This window comes from Schistocerca cancellata, chromosome 3 (assembly GCF_023864275.1).
Source record: "Schistocerca cancellata isolate TAMUIC-IGC-003103 chromosome 3, iqSchCanc2.1, whole genome shotgun sequence".
NCBI classification, from domain to species: Eukaryota; Metazoa; Arthropoda; class Insecta; order Orthoptera; family Acrididae; genus Schistocerca; species Schistocerca cancellata.
In genome coordinates this window covers 462,249,737-462,266,046 of record NC_064628.1, presented here as the reverse complement: position 1 = coordinate 462,266,046, position 16,310 = coordinate 462,249,737, and the positions used below count along the sequence as shown (strand labels likewise).

General features: G+C 43.0%; 1 protein-coding gene across 1 annotated transcript in view; it reads right to left on the bottom strand.

The window, feature by feature from the left end:
• LOC126176365 (dipeptidase 1-like) overlaps window positions 1-16,310 on the bottom strand; it is a 431,133-nt gene that overhangs the window by 226,355 nt on the left and 188,468 nt on the right. The window contains 1 exon segment of the mRNA XM_049923520.1: window positions 13,480-13,636. Coding sequence (XP_049779477.1) covers window positions 13,480-13,636 — 157 coding nt within the window.

Here is a 16,310-nt window from a genome sequence, read left to right as displayed (position 1 = left end):
ATTTTTTAAAAAAAATTTGGTCTCGATTATAATAGTCACTTTTTTTAATTTTTAGGTTTCCGTTTCTCAATCAATTAAAAAGGAACCCTTACAGAATTCCTCTGTTGTCCGTCCGTCCGTCTGTCTATCCAACTGATTAAATCCCAGAAACTTCCTGGCAGATTAAAACTGTGTGCAGGACCGGGACTCGAACTAGGGACCTTCGTCTTTCACCGGCAAGTGCTCTACCAAGCAAGACTCACGCCCCGTGCTCACAACTCTCCTTTGGCAGTACCTAGTCTCCCACCTTCCAAACTTTACAGAAGCTCTCCTGCGAACCTTGCAGAACTAGCACTCCTGAAAGAAAGGATATTGCAAAGACATGGCTTAGCCACAGCGGGGGGGATGTTTCCAGAATGAGATTTTCACTCTGCAGCGGAGTGTGCGCTGATATGAAACTTCCTGGCTGATTAAAACCACTTTCACTCAGTAACGGGAGGACGTATAAAGCGTATGTCACGTACTAAATTCCACGGTTCCTTGGCTATGTAAGATTTTTAAGCTTCTAAGTCAATGTATTCAAAATATAAAGTCATTTATGTCTCATATTTCGATACTCGCCATGCGGTTAGGCGCGCGGTCTGCTGCGCTTTGCCACAGTTCGCGCAGCTCCCTCCTCGGAGGTTCGAGTCCTCCCTAACGTGTGTGTGCGTGCGTGTGCGTGCGTGTGCGTGCGTGCGTGCGTGTGTGTGTGTGTGTGTGTGTGTGTGTGTGTGTGTGTGTGTGCGTTTGTGTGTGTGTGTGTTTGTGTGTGTGTGTGTGTGTGTGTATGTTTTGTCCTTAGAGTAAGTTAGTTTAAGTTAGATTGAGTAGTGTGTAAGCTTAGGGACCGATGACCTGAGCAGTTTCGTCCCATAGGAACTTACCACAAATTTCCAAAATTTCGACAACGAGCAAAAGGAAGTGGTACAAGGAGCTTTTAACACCACAGCAGGACAATTTTTTTTATTTCTATTGAGTTCTTTTTTGTGTGTGTTTGCTTATACTAAGCTTAAATAAATCAGCTCAAATACTTAAGTGGAGACATTTAAGGAATCATGAAAAACTAGAGAGAGCAATATCTAAGTGCTGAGCAGCATTTAATATCTCTTGTTTGGGTTCAGAGCCAACAAACAACACAGCTGCTGTCAGCTGTTTCTAGTCTCGTACAAGCAACGCACCAGCAGAAGTCTCCAGAGGCTAAAGAGGAAATTACCTGCCGTCTCCGCTCTACGGACAGTTCGATGAGACGACGTAAACATGGAAAGAATACACAACACAGCTGTATCAACATTTCGCCCCCTGCAAAATCACAATGTCTCACGTCGTGTATTTTTTCATTTCATGTGTTGGAGTGTACACCTTCCGCCTTCTATAGAAATTATTTCCCCTTAATGAGCCCCAAACACATCCCTAAGAGGTCATCATTGCAAGATTAGACAAAGATTTTGAGACTGAAATACACATTGCTACTGCATGGTACAAATTTTCCCTCACGCAACGACGGAGTGATCAGTCCTATAAGTAATAGACTACGAAATTGTAGGACATGACAAGAGACTCTAAATTCAATTGTGTCTATGCCGCAAATTACATTACTGGCCATTAAAATTCCTACACCATGAAGATGACGTGCTACAGACGCGAATTTTAACCGACAGGCAGAAGGTGGTGTGATGTGCAAATCATTAGCTTTTCAGAGGATTCACACAAGGTTGGCCCCGGTGGCGACACCTACAACGTGCTGACATAAGGAAAGTTTCCAACCGATTTCTCATACACAAACAGCAATTGACCGGCTTTGCCTGGTGAAACGTTGTTGTGACGCCTCGTGTAAGGAGGAGAAATGCGTACCATGACGTTTCCGACTTTGGTAAAGGTCGGATTGTAGCCTACGCGATTCCGGTTTATCGTATCGCGACATTGCTTCCGTCGTTGGTTAAGATCCAATGACTGTTGGCAGAATATGGAATCGGTGGGTTCGAGATGGTAATGCGGAACGCCGTGCTGGATCCAAACGGCCTCGTATCACTAGCAATCGAGATGACAGGCATCTTATCCGCATGGCTGTAACGGATCGTGCTGCCACGTCTCGATCGATTTGAGTCAACAGATGGGGACGTTTTCAAGACATCAACCATCTGTACGAACAGTTCGACGACGTTTGCAGCAGCATTGACTATCAGCTCGGAGACCATGGCTGCGGTTACCCATGACGTTGCATCACAGACAGGAGCGCCCTCGATGGTGTACTCAACAAGGAACCTGGGTGCACGAATGGCAAAACGTCATTTTTTTGGATGAATCCTGGTTCTGTTTACAGCATCATGATGGTCGCATCCGTGTTTGGCGACATCGAGGCGAACGCACATTGGAAGCGTGTATTCGTCATCGCCATACTGGCGTATCACCGGGCTCGATGATATGGGTGCCATTAGTTACACGTCTCGGTCACCTCTTGTTTGCATTGACGGCACTTTGAACAGTGAACGTTACATTTTCGATGTGTTACGACCCGTGGCTCTACCCTTCATTCGATCCCAGCGATACCATACCTTTCAGCAGGATAATACACGACCGCATGTTGCAGGTCCTGTACGGGGCCTTTCTCGATACAGAAAATGTTCGACTGCTGCCCTGGCCAGCACATTCTCCAGATCTCTCACCAATTGAAAACGTCAGGTCAATGCTGGCCGAGCAACTGGCTCGTTACAATACGCCAGTCACTACTCTTGATGAACTGTGGTATCGTGTTGAAGCTGCATGGGCAGCTGTACCTGTACATGCCATCCAAGCTCTGTTTGACTCTATGCCCAGGAGTATCAAGGCCGTTATTACGGCCAGAGGTGGTTGTTATGGGTACCGATTTCTCAGGATCTATGCTCCTAAATTACGTGAAAATGTAATCACATGTCAGTTCCAGTAGAATATATTTGTCCAATGAATACCCGTTTATCTTCTGCATTTCTTCTTGGTGCAGCAATTTTAATGGCCAGAAGTGTATCATTATGAAATTCTTCGCTATGCTATTATTCTCAATCAATCAGATCAGAGATTGAGAGCAGAAATTCTAAAGCATCGCAACCCTAGCTAAGAATTCTGCCCACTGCTCATCTAGCGACCACGCAATTCTGCGCGCAGTCTGCGTCCTGTACAATGCCTGCTTGCGTAACAACACCAGTCGGTCGTAAGAGCATCTGACCCGGCGCCGCTGCGAGGTCGCTTCGCAGTCGGGCCGCGCTGATCGAAGCCTCTACTGCCGTCCGACGACGTTTGTGCGCCGCCTTGGGCCGCAGATCGACGCCAGCCCACATTCGCGGTACACAGGTGTCGTGAGGATCGACGCAACGCTGCGCTACCTGACGAGGGCACGCATCTTCCGAATGTCGCAACAGCAAACAGTTTACATGCGAACCGCATGACTAGCTGCAGTCACCTTACTCCTCCAACGGACTCCCGTACTCTCAGCAATCAATGACTCTTAATGCTAAAAGATTTGAACACGGCTGCGTGGTCAGCGACAGTTTACAAAATAAAATTAGCAGCAATAGCAACCCTCGGTCGCAGAAAAAGAGTCTTTTGACCAAGGTTTCGGCACTACTTTGAATGCCTTTATCCGGAATAAATCCCTCTAATTGGCATGTCACGTATTAAACTAAAAATGAAGCGATAAAGTTTTAGCCACAAAATTTTAAAACTGAATACATAGAACGCAAGCAACTACGCGCTGCTCGCATATGTCGAGCTACGGTAGTGTCAGTCTTATGCTATTACTATGCCGTAACTGGTCTGCTGGGAACAGAAAACTATTTTAAAGGTGCCTTGGCAGCGATTGTGGTAAGAACACATCTGCAGTTGAGTTACATCACAAACATTTTATCTTATATGGACTACAAAAGAGTAATTTAATTTATGAACTAACGGTAGCCAGCCACAGTTTACTTATTTTTTATGTACTACTAATATTTGCCACGTCTGTTTTCTCACATCTAAATGCAGCTTATCATAGCATGGGGGCGAATTGTAGCATCTAGTGCTTCGAATTTCTGAAGTGTGCTGTGCTCCATATTGATTTGCACTTAATTTCATCCCATCATTCATGGTGTGCATGTGAACCGTCATTACAGTTGCAGTACTACGGTCTAACCGTAAATGACAATCCTCTTCTGATTACAACCTATGTGGAGATATGGAGAAATCTCTGTGAGGACATGGTTTCGCATGCTTCTTTGAACTGCGTGCAGCTGTCCTGCGGTGGGTGCGACAACCTCTAGAAATGCGGTTTAAGGAGTGCCTACAGATGTTGGTGTCCAATTCAGGAGACTACGATGGGTGTTCCAGTACCTGGCACCCCATCTCAGCGATGGCAGCCATAGTTTCTCCCACTCGTATGGGGTCGACTGTAGTCATGTTCCAAGAGCACTTCTCGTGACGGTGCACACTCTTCACACACCGACACAAATCGTCTGTGTATATCAACAGTGTTCACGTCCTCCTTCCGCAGAAACCACGTCGTTCAGCGTTTTCCTTGAGGGTCATACCCTGTGTCCGTGTCCGCTCGCATAAAGACAGCCGGTGGGGTATTTGGCTGTTCTGTGTAGGGATTACACTTCTGGTGAGTGTTATGCCAGCTATGACCACACCAAAGTACTACATATTTGCACCTGTATTGATTAATCAAATGTCCATCGATGAAGATGGGAAAAAATAAAGTGTAAATCAATGTGGAAGGCCCTTCATGTTTAGTATCACATGAATTTCCGCTATCTGGTACACTACATTATTACCGTTTCGTGCCGTATGCAGAACTTAGGTGAATCCTGATACCTGACTGTATGGCATTCTCACCAACAGATGAGCTGTTACAGCACTTCAAAATAAAGTATTTTGACCCTCATGCCCACCAGTACTGTCAAAAATAGCAGCTGTTGCTACAAAATGAAATACTGCACAGGTCTTCACTATTTTTTTTCACGTTCACGTTGTTTAGGCTGTACAGTCACGACCAGCAAATGCTATACGTATGTACCGTGAAATATATAATTTTCGACCTTCATGGTCTGTGTCCATGAGAATTACTACGCCCGAGTCATGAAAACTTTAGGGCTTACCCAGAAAATATGTAAACCAGGCAGTGAGATTAGACTTAACGTATCATTCAATGTCACAAGTAACAACCAAATTGTATATTTACAAAAAAAAAAAAAAAAAAAAAATCGCCGACCTACAAATATAAACGTAGGTTTCAAAAAGGGTGCAATTACGCAGTTTATTAAAATATTCACCTTTCAATGTAGGGGGTACCAAACCGAGATTGCAATTATATTTGCGGTGGAGAAATGAATATTAGCTTATCGACTATCGCCTGGAAGCTTCTAGATCAGTTAGAGAAAAAGTAAAATGTAGACGAAGTATCCAGCTTTTCATCGGGGTTAGAACCTAGAGCTAATACTGTACATCAGAACTGATGCAGCGTCTGACGTATCTTATGCAACTATTGTTGTAAGCGAGCATAATTATAAGTTTAGTAGTGTGCATTGGCAGGCAGCAGAATGAGTTTTTCGTTATCTGAAGGCAACTATGAATTATGTCAACGTGCTTAACAAAATGTGTTTTCTAAAATCTGCATATAATTGGTTTTGTTGAGACAAATGTTGTAGATGATTTATCCACAGGGTCGTCACAAAATGAAAGTGCTTTTCTGTAGGGGAAAAATGTAATTCCTGGGTGAGCAAGAAGCTGAAGTGTGTGGCAGCCTGAACTACTGAGCCTGAATATGAAACTTTAAATTCTGCAGCCAAAGAAGCATAGGCTGATAGAAGAATTGATATGATATTGCAGAGCCCGTGTTGTTAAGAATAACGACAAACGATTCTTTCGGACGTCCATGCAGCAAAAAGCGTTGCGACGACTATAGCTGTTATAAAATACATGAAACATATTCAAAGATGTGGTTATGAAAAACTATCATGCGTATAAGGGAATGACGACACAAAAAAATTGTGCTGCACCAGGACTCGACACCGGATTTCCCGCTTTACGCTAGAGATCGCTTCAATCGCATTTTTTCTTGTCTTATTTTGTTCTATATTGTTCGTTGAATTTGTTCATGGCGGACGTCCGATGACACCCGTTCAGGTTGTTCGTTGATCCGTTCACTCAGTTTTTTTTTTTTTATTACAGAGGGTAGCTAAAACCCTCTGACCGAACACGCTGAGCGACCGCGCCGGCAAATGTATATGTCGTGTTACTTGGGCCTCTCGTCGGGTAGAACGTTCGCCAGGTGCAAGTCTTTCGAGTTGACGTCACTTCGGCTACTTTCGCGTCGTTGGGGATGAAATTATGATGATTAGGACAACACAACACCCAGTCCCTCAGCGGAGAAAATCTCCGACCCAGCCGGGAATCTAACCCAGGCCCTTATGATTGTTCCTTAGGTATCTGTGAACAACTCACGGCCAGACCCACATTTCCACATTTCGTCGTTCCTGTGACAGCCTGTAATCCTACACATATTGCATAATTCTCATACAGGCGAAGATCAACTGAAAGTCCCTGCCTGGTATCACCGGATAAACACGACATTGCAGTACCTAGGTTCTTTCGGAGACGCATGCATTTTATTGGCAGTAGGCATGCCCACAAACTATGGGCGCTTGTGACACAGCAGACCCCGATTAACACTACTCATATCACTACTAACAACCATTCTGTCGCTGATGGAATTGTTAATCTTATGAGCATGACTCTTTCTCATTATGAAGATTCTTTGTTGCAGGAGGAGCTAAATTTCAATATTCCCAATATGGTACACTGTAATGCTATTAAAAGGGCTGTGGCTGAAGTAAACAGTATATGTGAGAGTCTTTTAAGGACTCACAGCTTGTACAGTTCAAGATGGCTATGTCTACTGGGGAAGCGCTTTGTAAACGTGTTCCTCTGTCTCATTCTCATATTTTCTCTCCACTATAGTAAAACAATTAAAATTTAAAATTGCTTAAAAGTAAGCTAGTTATTGCAGAAGCAGACTAAGATTCCTCTGTCGTCCCTATATGGGACTATGGTTATGTACATAAGACACGATTTTTTTCGTTCTAATGACTTAGTGGGAGCTGTATGAAACCCTTTTCCTAAATTTACTACTGAGTTGAAGAAATGTGTGAACATTCCAACTTTCTTTTTGCAACGGGGTCCGCTGATCGCAGAAAAATCCCTATGAATCCCAAAACTATCAGTTCTTTGCTCACATATAAAGCTCCGGCCACAACAGGACAGCCACATGGGAGCTCCTACACGTGAAATAGGATTCTACACTTTACTTCAGTCTATGTAACATTACAATCGAATGTATTTGGTTATAGTTAGTCATAATTTAATGTTATATTTTCTTAGGTTACAAGCTCGTTACCTTAAGTATCACCGTGATCAAGGGCGCTACTCATTCGTTTAGCGTTTGCTGTAGAATCCTTTGTATTCGTAAAATTTAAATGTAGAGTACTCAAGTCGTGAGTGAAAAGTAATATAGAAGGGAGAAATAATTCAAGTAAAGACGTACTAAATGTAGAGAAAGGTTTCGACAAGGCAATTCGCAATGGTGAAAAGCGGATTTCCAAACGAGGAAAGGAATTATTTCACTTCATTGGGAGAAGCTAGTACTTCCATTGCTGGGACCACCGTTAATGGGGGAGAAGAAACATGTGGTGATTGTGGTGTTGTGGTGTCCATCCGATTTCATCACGGTATTATGCCCGTTTGGAATTAAACAGCATCGTCTGCAATTACAACAGGCTGGGTACGATATTAAGAAGAGATCTTCCTACAGCTACGATACTGGAGCGGGAAACTTACAGTGACAGTCCGAAAGAGTGAAAGTCAGCTCCTCTGCGGAAATAGTGAAGTACTTGACCAAAGAAAAATATGTAAGGTGATGCGAATGTGAAGCTGCATTTGTTTCAATCGTTTTTGTTGTTGTTTGCTGTACTGTGTAACAGAACGTTCAGTATCCAACCAGCTCTGTCCAGATGTCAATAATTACAAAACCGTTGTCTATTAGAGTTGTCGCAATAAAATACTAATTGTAAATTGAGAAAAGAGGGAAGTATCTTTGGTTACTAAGTGAAACATATTTGGTACCGCATTCAATCCCAGACAATGCATAAATTTTGAGTATAAATCATCACCAATTGTTGCCGGGGACTTGCGACATAAGAAGTCACCCTCGTCCTTTCAATAGGCGACCAGAGGGTTTCACGGCAGCCTCTTGCCCTTCCGTTGGAAAACTGGCCCTAAAAGGCGAACGTTCAGCGGTTATCAACGGCGTGAGGAGGCCCAGCGCCAAGGACCCCTGTGTATTAAAGACCTGTTGCTGAAAATGTTTAACTATATTATCTAAGACGACAAAAGATTCAGGATAAGTGGCCCTTTCGGATCTCCAGGAGAGGATAGCCAAGAGGGAGATGACGATGAGTAAAACGTTGAATTAGTAACGAAAATGTAAAACGCAATGCGTCAGAGTGTGGGATGTCAGACGGTTTAAAATGGTAAGAAAGCTAGAAAATCAGGAAAAAGGAACGGTAAAAGTTTAGTTTCCATGTGTGGGCATCGGTGAAGAGAAATGGAGAGAAAAGGATTTCTGCTCGCATAAATATAAGGTAATATGAACAGAAGCGGAAAAGAGAGTAATGGTGTTATGGTTCGCTATGATGGGGAGGCGAGAGGTTAAGCTACTGCGAAGAATGCGGTGATAGATTGTTCTTAACAGAATCAACAGCAAATTGGAGCCAACAACAATAACTGAAGTATACGTGCCGACATAACAGGCAGAAAATTATGAGTTAGAGAGCCATGGAAGAGTTTCTCGGCACGTGAATGGAGACGACAATGTTGGGATAAAGAGCGAATACATAACAAAATTAGGAAGGAAAAGGACTCGGTAGTAGGAATAACAGAGGGGAAAGACTAATTGATTCCCGCTTCGAATACGTAATACGAAGAAGTGCACTTGGAAAAGAACAGTAGACAAAAGAAGACGCCAGATGGATTACAACATGATCAGCAAAAGGATCCTACGTTAGATACCCAGTTTTAAGGTCTACAGAGCAGCAAATGTAAAGATTACAGTTTAGGAAAGGAATGTTATTTAGAAGAAATATCCAGAAGAATTTTGAAAGAAGTAGGGTACTGAAGTACTTAGGAATATTTCTATGCGCTTTGTGTCCTCTGAGACTGAATATCATAGTAGGAAATTCAGATGATGAGAAACAAGCACCTCTAAAAACGTAAATCAAAAACCTTGGACAAAGAAATATAGGTACAAGGAAGAAACCATGGGTCACCGAAGTAATACGTCAATTAATCGATGAAAGAAGGAAGTGCAGAACTCTTCAGGAAAAGAAAGGATTCTGAAATAAAAAAGGAAATAATCAAGTGAGATCCAGATTTAGAATCCATTAATTCAGATAATGACCAGGAAAAGTGAGAAGAATTCCGAAGATACAAAGACGTATTAGCACGAGAATTATCATTTAGTTAGCTTAACAGATGGTGCATCTAACTTGCTGACAGGAATAATTATACAGACAACTGGAAAATAAAACTGAAGATCTCTCAGATGGCGATCAGTTTTTGTTCACGAAGGGAAAAGGCGCTAGAGAGGCTATTTCGACATTGTTCTTGATAATGGAAGCAAGGCTTAAGCAAAATCAAGACTCATTCATAGAATTTGTCGGCCAAAAAATAGATAAACAAAAAATAAAGTAAAATAAAATAAACGCACGACAGTGAAAAATAGTGGAAGGGCGTTCAAAATTGCAAGTAAAAGGGGTATAAAATATAAGCTATATGGAAAGACCAGTAGTGTACAAGACATGCAGAAGGAAGAATGAAGAACACAGCTCTGATTAAAAGACGAATGCAGTATTTACTCCATAATGTTCAATCTCTACTTTTCAGAGGTAATGACGGGAATGAAAAATAGGATCAAGGGGGGGGGGGGGGGGGGACTAAAATTCGGTATGAAAGGTTTTTAATGAAAAATTTTTCTAACAACATTTCTATAATCTGTAAAAGTAAGGAAGAATGCAACGATAGTCTACTAAGAAAATAAGGTTGATGGAGAGTAAACTGACTATAGACAAAAGTATTGTGGAGTAACAGAAATTAGACTAGTGACAAACAAAACGTCGAAATTTTGGCCCACGACGTAGATGGAGGACATGTGCCAACCTTGGAGCCATGCAACAAATGACGAAAGAAGCAAGGAGATCATGAATGTCATACAAGGGTAGGTCAGGAGGGCATTATGGCCAAAAGAATTCTACTAATATCAAATTCTGGTATTAGCTTTTGAGAATACAGTCCGGGGCACAACACTGTATGGAAGTTATTTGTCAACTGTGAGGAAGCAGGGATGCAGTGCTATGAAAGGACGTTGAAAATTTTATGGAATGAAAAGATACGAAACGAGGCGAGGAAATTTGTAAATTTGTGGTAAGATCTTATGGGACCAACTGCTAAAGGTCATCGGTCCCTAAGCTGACGCAGCACTTAATCTAACGTAACTAAACTCACGCTCATAAATTAAGGATAATTGCAGAATGTGGTGCCACACAACGTGGGACTACACACAACTGGCGCTAATAGCAGAGGCACATAGGGAAAGCACACGACACACATCTGTAAGTCTCCATTCGTCCCTCCATTCACGCCTGTCGCGACACCACTGGAGGCGGGCTGCACGATGTTGGGGCCTGAGCGGAAGACGGCCTAACGGTGTGCGGGACCGTAGCCCAGCTTCATGGAGACGGTTGCGAATGGTCCTCGCCGATACCCCAGGAGCAACAGTGTCCCTAATTTGCTGGGAAGTGGCGGTGCGGTCCCCTACGGCACTGCGTAGGATCCTACGGTCTTGGCGTGCATCCGTGCGTCGCTGCGGTCCGGTCCCAGGTCGACGGGCACGTGCACCTTCCGCCGACCACTGGCGACAACATCGATGTACTGTGGAGACCTCACGCCACACGTGTTGAGCAATTCGGCGGTACGTCCACCCGGCCTCCCGCATGCCCTCTATACGCCCTCGCTCAAAGTCCGTCAACTGCACATACGGTTCACGTCCACGCTGTCGCGGCATGCTACCAGTGTTAAAGACTGCGATGGAGCTCCGTATGCCACGGCAAACTGGCTGACACTGACGGCGGCGGTGCACAAATGCTGCGCAGCTAGCGCCATTCGACGGCCAACACCGCGGTTCCTGGTGTGTCCGCTGTGCCGTGCGTGTGATCATTGCTTGTACAGCCCTCTCGCAGTGTCCGGAGCAAGTATGGTGGGTCTGACACACCGGTGTCAATGTGTTCTTTTTTCCATTTCCAGGAGTGTATTTGTTGTGTTACCAATGGTTTCTTTGCAGTTACCATATTTGTACCCATTTATTTCTTTCCAAATTCCATGATCGCCCTTTTTAGAGATGTCCATTCCTCTTCAACTGTACTGCCTACTGAGTTATTCCTTATTGCTGTACCTATAGCCTTAGAGAACTTCAAGTGTATCTCGTCATTCCTTAGTACTTCCGTATCGCACTTATTTGCGTATTGAGTGTTCCTGAATAATCTCTTAAAGTCTACTCTTCATCACTACTATATTGTGATCTGAGTCTACATCTGCTCCTTTGTACGTCTTAGAATCCAGTTTCTGATTTCGGAATTTCTGTCTGACCATGATGTGATCTAACTGAAATCTTTCTGTATCACCAGGCCTTTTCTAGAACTGAGTATCCCCTATTACAAGTTCAAATTTATTACAGAACTCAATTAGGGTATCTCCTCTCTCATTCCTTGTCGCAAGCCCATTTTCTACCGTAACCTTTTCTTCTACTCGTTCCCGCACAACTGCATTCCGGTCGCCCACGACTATTGGATTTTCATCTCCTTTTACATACTGGATTACCCTTTCAACATCCTCATATACTTTCTCCATCTCTTCATCTTCAGATTTCGACGTCGGCATGTATACCTGAACAATCGTTGTCGGTGTTGGTTTCCTTTCGATGCACTGGCCCCTACTACATCCGTATTGAGCCCTTGCATTTTTGTTCTAAGATTTTATAGTTCCCCTACCACATTCAAGCTTGTGATATTCGACGCCCCGAGTCGTAGAACGTTATCTCTCCGTTGATTATTCAGTCTTTTCCTCATGGTCACCTCCCCCTTGGCATTACCCTCCCGGAGATCCCAAAGGAGGACAATCCCGGAATCTTTTGTCAATTGAGAGTTCATCATGACATTTTTTTCATGCCTTTAGGTGTCGTTTCCCACTCCTATGACAAGAGAGTGTCCTGAACCTCCGTCCGCTCCTCCGCCCTCTTTGACAAGGTCACTGACTGAATGTGGATGACTTCTTATGTCGGAAGTCTTTGGCACCCAATGCTGATCATCAATGAAAATTTAAGTAGTGGCGGGATTCGAATCCAGGACCTACGTCGTTTTGATTTCTAATCAAAGACGCTATCCCCAATTTTTTTAAATCTCAATTTGTTCATTACTGGTCGGTGTATTTGTTCAAGGCAGTTGTCCAATGATGCTTGTTCAAGATCATCGTTGATCCATTCACTCATTTTGTTTTTATTACAGAGGGCAGATAACCCTCTGACCGAACACGCTGAGCTACCGTGCCGGCTACCCTTAAACCACGGATGTTCCTACTCTTTGACAACTTGGTGCCTTTCTTACGTCTGGCCTTAATCTCTTCATATGAGCTTGCATCTGCTATACAAACAGCGAATCTTCGACGAAGACGTAGTATTTAGCCGTATACTGCGTTGGCATTCTTCATGTCTCTAAGAGACGTGGGGAATCCAAATGGTCAACGACGGCGGTGTAAGTATTTTCTTGATACGAATTCATCATCGGATCATGCTGGGATCACCAGCATTCTTTTCTGTTGGCACTACAGTTCAAACAGTTCACGTTGATTCCAAATGTAGAGACATAATTTATAAATAATGAAATACACAGGTGCTGACATAAGGAACCAAACAGGCTACTTTTTGTTGAGACTAATAAGAAAGAAGAATGAGGACCAACGTACAATAGGTAATTATACAGAAATTTGATAGATAACGAAGTAAATGTTCACCACGTGTTATTCGTGAATTCTGGTATTCCCTGAAACAAAAACTATATTATTACCGAAGAAATAAAGTTAAATTTGTTGTTTCTATTCATTTGGGAATGATATGTTTCAGATTCAGTAATTTACGAAACACAGCTGTTTTGAGTACATCACTGCATTTACTACATTGAAAAAGAAACGCAGTTGCTCCTTTTTATTCGTGTATTGTAGACTGCTGCGCAAACTGCGCATATGAGTTACCTGTGCGATCGCCGTCGACCGTGCGGATAAATAACAGAGGAGGTCTGCAGCGCTGGCGAGGCAATTAGCAGTGAGTGGCAGCATTCGCCTACTGACCTGTGCTCCGAGCATGCCTGCGCGCATGCGCGGCAGGTCTGTGTGCGACCAGGCGCTGCGGGACCACGGCTCCACGTGGCGGAGATCGGCCGTCAGGTTGAAGCCAACGAGCTGCCCCCGCGCGAACTTGCGCACGTTCCACGGGAGGTCATTGTGGCTGCAACAAGGACGGGGACATCGTTCATCTATAAGGCAGCCGTAGACAAAATTCTCTAAGTACTGTAACTAATGTAGATAATAAAAGCGATGAAAAGTGGTACAGGATAAGTCGAGAATATACCTGTGTACAGGAATGTTCAGCTAAAATAACGAGCTGCAACTTTCCGTAATACACTATGTCGATGACTGTGTTCGCATACGCCTCTATCTAGTCCAACGGCTGCTCGAAACGTGCACCGCGACACAGACACAGAACGGTGAACGCTGTATTATGGTCGTAGGGCCATCAAGTGAGCTTCTATGGGACCTGTGGTACTAATTGAAAGCATTATGACAATCGTCCACCATTGGGACATTATTGCCGACTACCTGATTTGTTTCATGCCCTGTCTTCCCCTATGCAGATGGTATCATCCAATACTGCTGTTGGGGTCTTCACCAAAGAGACTGGTTTGATGCAGCTCTCCATGCTACTCTATCCTGTGCAAGCTTCTTCATCACCCAGTAACTACTGCAACCTACGTCCTTCCGAAACTGCTTAGTGTATTCATCTTTTGGTCTCCCTCTACGATTTTTACCCTCCACGCTGCCCTCCAGTACTAAACTGGTGAGCCTTTGATGCCTCACAAAATCACCTACCAACCGATCCCCTCTTCTAGTCAAGCTATGCCACAAATTTCTCTTCTCACCAGTTCTGTTCAGTACCTCCTCATTAGTTATGTGATCTACTCATCTAATCTTCAGCATTCTTCTGTAGCACCACATTTCGAAAGAAGTACTCTCTTCTTGTCCAAACTAATTATCGTCGATGTTTCACTTACATACATGGCTACACTCCATATAAATTATTTCAGAAACAACTACCTGATACTTAAAGCTACACTCGATGTTAAAAAATTTCTCTTCTTCAGAAACGCTTTTCTTGCCAATGCCAGTCCACATTTTATATCCCCTCTTCTTCGACCATCACCAGTTGTTTTGCCCCCCAAATAGCAAAACGCATTTACTACATTAAGTGTCTCATTACCTAATCTAATTCACTCAGCATCACCCGACTTAATGCGACTACATTCCATTATCCTCGTTTTGCTTTTGTTGATGATGATCTTATATCCTCCTTCCAAGACACTGTCTATTCTGTTCAACTGCTCCTCCAGGTTCTTTGCTGCCTCTGACAGAATTACAGTGTCATCGGCGGATCTCAAAGTTTTTATTTCTTCTCCATGGATTGTAATTCCTTCTCCAAATTTTATTTAGTTTCCTTTACTGCTTGCTTAAAGTACAGATTGAATAACATCGGGGATATGCTACAACCCTGATTCACTTCCTTCCCAACCACTGCTTCCCTTTCATACCCCTCGACTCTTATAACTGCCATCTGGTTTCTGTACAAATTGTAAATGACTTTCGCTCTCTGTATTTGAGCCGTGACATCTTCATAATTTGAAAGAGAATATTCCAGTCAACATTGTCAAAAGTTTTCTGTCAGTCTACAGATACTATAATCTTAGCTTTGCCTTTGCTTAAGCTACCTTCTAAGACAAGTCGTAGGGTTAGTATAGCCTTGCATGTTCACAGATTTCACCGGAATCAAAGATGATATTCTCCGAGGTCAGCTTCTACTAGTTTTTCCATTCGTCTTTAAAGAATTCGTGTTAGTATTTTGCAGCAATGATTTATTGAACTGACAGTTTGATAATTTTCACTCCTGTCAACAACTTCTTTCTTTTGGACTGGAATTATTACATTCTTCTTGAAGTCTGGGGGTATTTCGCCTGTCTCAAACATCTTATCCACCAGGTGGTAAAGTTTTATCTTGGCTTGCTCTCCCAAAGCTATCAGTAGTTCTAATGGAACGTTGTCTACTCCCGAGGCCTTTTTTAAAACTTAGATCTTTCAATGCCCTGTCAAATTCTTCATGCAGTATCGTATCTCCCATTTCACCTTCATCTACATCGTCTCTCATTTCCGTAATATTATCCTCAAGTATGTCGCCCTTTTATAGACCCTATATATATACTCTTTCTACTTGGCTGTTTTCCGATTTTTGCTTAGAACTGAGTTTCCATATGAGCTCTTGATATTCGTGCAAGTGGTTCCCTTTCCTCCAAAGGTCTCTTTAATTTTCCTGTAGGCAGTATCTATCTTACCCCTAGTGAGATATGCCTCTACATCGTTACATTTGTCTTCTTGCCATCCCTGCTTAGCCGATTTCCACATTCTATCGATCTCATTTTGAAAACTTCTTTTTTTCCTTTTTGCGTGCTTCATTTACTGCATTTTTATATTTTGTCCTCTCATCAATTAAATTCAATATATCTTCTGTTACCCAAGCATTTCTACTAGCGCTCATCTTTTTACCTACTTCATCCTCTGTTGCCTTCACTATTACATCCCTCAAAGCTACCCATTCTTCTTCTACTGTATTTCTTTCCTCCATTACTGTCCATCGTTCCTTAATGCTCTCTCTGAAACTCTCTACAATCTCTGATTCTTTAAGTTTATTCAGGTCCCATCTTCTTAAATTACCCACTTTTTGCAGAGTCTTCAGTTTTAACAACAGTTCATAACCAATAGATTGTGGTCACGGATCCCACCAGTGATGAAATTTTGGGAAGGATGGCGAAAGATAACTCTCACTTAATACTTTCTCAATATTCTGCCTATCTCTC